The 5,661-nt window shown below is 42.3% G+C and overlaps 1 protein-coding gene across 1 annotated transcript; it reads left to right on the plus strand.

Annotated features, from left to right (window-relative positions):
- The first annotated feature begins 389 nt into the window (after positions 1-389).
- Positions 390-1,364, plus strand: LOC112607788 (olfactory receptor 2T2). The gene has a single exon (XM_025358920.1). It carries the CDS (start codon positions 390-392, stop codon positions 1,362-1,364), a length of 975 nt encoding a protein of 324 aa, XP_025214705.1.
- The last annotated feature ends 4,297 nt before the right edge of the window (positions 1,365-5,661 follow it).

The following is a 5,661-nucleotide window of genomic DNA, read 5'->3' on the forward strand; positions in this document are numbered from 1 at the left end:
TGCAAGGCAGAATGGGAAATAAGGCACGGTAAAACACCCTCAGAAAACTTTCAATCTAAAGTGGTAAGATTACAAAATGTATTCAGAAGATAGTTCAAAATAAAAAGCCGATTCTAAACCAGGTACACTGTATGAATTATTACATTTACCTCTCACATCCAGCCTGTATAGAACTAGGATGACTTTTCACAGATGATGAAACTGAGTTGAGATTAATTTTCTGTCCAATATCATACAGATCATTAACACTGAAACCGGGATTTCAAATGATCCTGAAGTAGGTGATCTTTGCTTTATCACCCGCTGCTGACATACTATTTCCTACATGTCAGGTCATTAAATAAGCTGCCAGATTTCTGCCTTGACAGCCCAAGGAGCTCTCATGGACCATGGGCATGGAGGGCCTTCTCCAGAACTCCACTGACTTCGTCCTCATAGGCCTCATCACCCATCCTGCCTTCCCCGGGCTTCTCTTTGCAATAGTCTTCTCCATCTTTGTGGTGGCCATAACAGCCAACGTGGTCATGATTCTGCTCATCCATGTGGACTCCCGCCTCCACACTCCCATGTACTTCTTGCTCAGCCAGCTCTCCATCATGGACACCATCTACATCTGTATCACGGTCCCCAAGATGCTCCAGGACCTCCTGTCCAAGGACAAGACCATTTCCTTCCTGGGCTGCGCACTTCAGATCTTCCTCTACCTGACCCTGATGGGAGGGGAATTCTTCCTGCTGGGCCTCATGGCCTATGACCGGTACGTGGCTGTGTGCGACCCTCTCCGGTACCCTCTCCTCATGAACCGCAGGCTCTGCTTATTCATGGTGCTCGGCTCCTGGGCGGGCGGCTCCTTGGATGGGTTCATGCTGACTCCTGTCACGATGAGTTTCCCCTTCTGTAGCTCCCGAGAGATCAATCACTTTTTCTGTGAGATCCCAGCCGTGCTGAGGTTGTCGTGCACAGACACGTCGCTCTACGAGACCCTGATGTATGCCTGCTGCGTGCTGATGCTGCTGCTCCCTCTGTCCGTCATCTCCGTGTCCTACACGCGCATCCTCCTGACTGTCCACCGGATGAACTCTGCTGAGGGCCGGCGCAAAGCCTTTGCTACGTGTTCCTCCCACGTCACGGTGGTGAGCATGTTCTACGGGGCGGCCTTCTACACCAACGTGCTGCCCCACTCCTACCACACCCCAGAGAAGGACAAAGTGGTGTCCGCCTTCTACACCATCCTCACCCCCATGCTCAACCCACTCATCTACAGCCTGAGGAATCAAGAGGTGGCCGCAGCTCTGAGGAAAGTGCTGGGGAGATGTGGCTCCTCCCAGAGCATCAGGGTGGGGACTGTGATCAGGAAGGACTAGCGGGGACTCTGCAAACATCTGCGGTGCTGCGGCCAAAGATGCAGCTATTCCAGAAAATACGGTATTGGTTCTGAAGCTCAGGGTGGCGACTGTGACCAGGAAGGACTAGCGGGGACTCCCAGGGCATCAGGGTGGGGACTGTGACCAGGAAGGACTAGCGGGGACTCCCAGGGCATCAGGGTGGGGACTGTGACCAGGAAGGACTAGCGGGGACTCTGCAAACATCCGCAGTGCTGAACCAATAACGCAGCTATTCCAGAAAATACGGTATTGCCTCTGAAGCATGTTCAGTGTCACTTTTAGCTAATTCAAAATTAACAGGAAAATCATCCTGTTGTGATGGTTACTTGGCAACAATAGCAAAGCTGGGGAGCATCTCTGCATTAGCCAACTTGTTCAACTGGATTCACCAAGAAACCTTCCCAGAGGGCGTTCTCTCGGGCAGCTTAGAAACCGTTCCTGGCAAGTCCAGCCGCCCTCTGGAGCGCCCGTGTCAACCTGTGATCATGATCCTTCTGTCTGCATTGCTGACCAACCTCTGAATGCAAATCGGAGCATTTGCCACCTCCTTGATTTACTTTCAAACATTCAATACAAGTAAAATATTTTCCAGTGCTAAACGTGTAGCAGTTTTATTTAGAAAACTTTTAGGTGATACTATCGTATTTTGGTTCTTCATTCTTACATTTTATGAATGTTCTTAGTTCAGAGGTAAGTGATAAAACATTATAAATACTTGCCCTGCGTTTATTCCCATGGAGTCCAATATATTCCTGGAAATAGATTCATTTATTGAAAACTGACTGCCATTAAGATTGTTACACGGCCAAAAACCTACAAAACTGCCATTTACGCTTAAATGGTGTAATAGATAAAATGTCTTGGTTTATTCATTCTACACTTAGTTCCCTTGGAATAAGTTGTTCAATTTTCTTATTCTCAACAATTCTCAACATCTTCACTGATATGCTAAAGACAAGTATTTCTGTAATGAGTTGGAGTTAGGTGTGGTGCTTTGATAGACGTGTGACTTTGGAATACTAAGCCAAGACTGCACTCACCCCACCATTTAACTTTAGCTGCTTCTGTGTGTAAGGTCCTGAAATAGGAGAAATAAAACAGAGACCTGGTGTTTTTCTTTGATACCACTTTGTCCAGTGTTTTCTAAACCTTGTTACAGTTGAAGACTAAGCAAAGGTTCCTCAGTCTTATGTTCTAGTGTCAACACAGGTGGAAGGAACAATGTTTCCTCCATTGTTGATGTAGATAAAGAATATTCCCTTCAACATATGCTAATCCCTAGGTTTTTTATTCAGAACGTTCCTAATAATTTGACCTTGACCCTGAAACCAAACACATGGAAAAGAGATGGAAGAATGTCCTGGAGGGATTAAGTGAAGAAACAGACCAGGATTCATCTGTGAAATATCCTCAGTGTTATTTCAATTCAGCTCCATTCACATTTAATTCCTTTGTATCTGCACTAGTGCCCTCCCCCTTCTCCATTCTCCTGCCTTAGCTAGCACCCCCTTGATCTTTCTTCCCTCTACAACACTCCTCCAATTCACACTGCCTCTGCTCTATCCTGGGACATTTGTGTTTTTTCCCATTTCCTCAGTTGCTACATATTAAAAAATAGGACTTTTGTTATTTCCAAGATTAATTCTCTGCACATTTAACTAGAATATTTAACTCTGACAGACATTTCAAAAGTATTCCTGAAGCAATAAGTGAGGTGCATTTTGACAAGTTTCTAGGGATATCATGGACTTTAGTGATCGGGACATGGAAGGGGAGTGACTTACTCAATGTTTAAGAGTCTATTCAAGCAATTCCGTGGTGGTTACATCAACATGTTCTTATCCTGGTGATTTATCAATCTTTCCACTGTTGACGTGTGCACTTTTCTGTTGTAGGCTCTACTTTAATACAACTTAAAAAAAGATTAAGTCTCATTTTACACATGGTGGGTACCCACTCTCCTCACACATACAACTAGTCCCACTGTAAAAGGGAGTGAGCAAGGATTTTTCCCCAGTCATCTCACCAAATTCTTCATCAGGTAATTTGTGGTCACCAGATTTGCTTATTAAAATATGTGAATTATTTTATTATTTAGTAATATACATAATTTAGTTACTTAGTTAATATTATCAGTTGTATACCTGAAACATGACATGCACTAATCCAAGTTATGAGGAAAACAGACTGTCCCCAGGACTGTCCCTAGTTTTGAAAACATTTAACTACATTATCTGATTTTTGATTCTGATCTTCATAAAATATTAAAGAATCGGCCCCATGGGAGATGAAGAAGCTGATGTTCACAGTAAGTTATTTCCTCATTCAAGCGAGAGGCAGAAGGGCCTTCAGAACCACATCTTCTAACCTCTGGTCTGGTGTTTTGTGCCAAGCCATGATACTGATAATTTATAAAGGGGAGAAGCGGCTGGGCACGGTGGCTCATGCCTGTAATCCCAGCATTTTAGGTGACTGAGGCAGGTGGATCACTTGAGGCCAGGAGTTTAGCCTGCCCAACATGGCGAAACCCTGTCTCTACTAAAAATACAAAAAAATTGGCGTGGTTGGCACATGCCTGTAATCCCAGCTACTTGGTCGGCTGAGGCAGGAGAAATGTTTGAACTCAGAGTGGAGGTTACAATGGGTCGAGATCGTGCCCACTGCACTCCAGCCTTGGCAACAGCAAGACTGTCTCAAAAACACAAAGTGGGAGAAGCACATGGCATGATGTGCAGCTGCCAGCTTAACCCTCATATGACCGGGGGACAAAGGTCCCTTCAGAGCACATGCTGATGAAAGCCGTGCTCATTTGCTGTTGGAGGCCAGTTAGGCTGGTCTAGCGAGGAGCCGATGACCCACGTCGAGGGGTAATCGGATTTCCTGTGGGGTCTTTCTGCAGGTGAGGGGTATGGATATAAAGTTAACGCTTGCTTCTACAGACTTTTTATACAGCAAGCATCTATGCAATATAAAATTATAATAGAAGAAAACATACAGTCTACTTATTTAAATACCTTATTTAACTGCCTTATTCAATACTCAGGAAGATATCAGGCAAAAAGGAATGATCAGAGAAACTGAAGATAATTAGATAACTAATATGATAAATAATTATTTAGCATAAAGAAAAGAATGCAGACCTCTGTATCCACAAAAATTAAAAAACTGAAAATTGAAAAAATTAGTGACAGAACATCCCTGTCAAGTTAAACAACTGACTTTAAATGAAGTCTGAGAATTCTGACAATTTAGGTGAAAGCAAAATGACCAAAACATCAGGTCCTGACTCTACAAAGTTCCATACATGAAACAATTGTATTAATAGATAATCGTATGGCATTGATAGGTTATTTAGTTAAAACAATAGGCTGATTCTTACACAAATGATAAAAGCCAGATGCATTTTTTAGCTTTTTTCCAGTTGGATTGTATCTAGGGTAGATTTCTTAAACCTGGGTGACTCCCGTGACCATGCACACTTTCCAGCATTTCACTGTGTGCTTCCTTCTAAATCCCAGGTCATCAAAGGCCAAGAAAACATTTGTCTTGACTACATTCCCTTGGTTTATACAACTAGTTAAGAATATAAAATGGTAAATAAATTACCTGTAGCTTCAACACTGGTTATTTCACATTGCATTTTTATGAGCACTTTAAGCTTCTTTGGTTTTATTAAATCATCACAAACCTAAAAACAAGGATCTTTATCTTGTGATGCATCCCAAGGACCTAAAAACTTTCCTGATAGAGAATCTGCCCTTAATAAATGAGTCTAAGAAACGAATGAAAACTATTTCACAAATTTGCCCTTAATAAATGAGTGAATATGAGTGTAAGAAACGAAAACTTTCATGAATTTGCCCTTAATAAATACGAGTGTAAGAAATGAATGAAAACTATTTCACTTTAGAAGGCGTAGTTACCCCAAAGTACAAACTCTAGTTTCTAAAAATGCTTAAAAAAAAAAAAAAAAAACTTGGCATCTCAGGTTTGAAGAGACGTCATGGAAACTGGAGTTTAACAAAGTTAGGTGACTTGTACAGGCTCACATAGAACTGCATGTCGGGGTGATGCTAGAAGCAAAAATAAAAATCCCCAAAAACTGTACTTAAATTATTTCTGGATTCACTAAGTGATTTCTAACTATTTTAAAATTGCAGCTTATGTTAGAAAAAAAGTCATTGGCTTTTGCTAGATTCTTCATATATTCTTTCTTTGAAGAAACAGGAGGTAAGTTCCATCAGGGGCATTTGCTCAAGGGTGGAAGCAGAAAACT

The sequence above is a fragment of the Theropithecus gelada genome, chromosome 1 (assembly GCF_003255815.1).
Source record: "Theropithecus gelada isolate Dixy chromosome 1, Tgel_1.0, whole genome shotgun sequence".
Classification (NCBI taxonomy): Eukaryota; Metazoa; Chordata; class Mammalia; order Primates; family Cercopithecidae; genus Theropithecus; species Theropithecus gelada.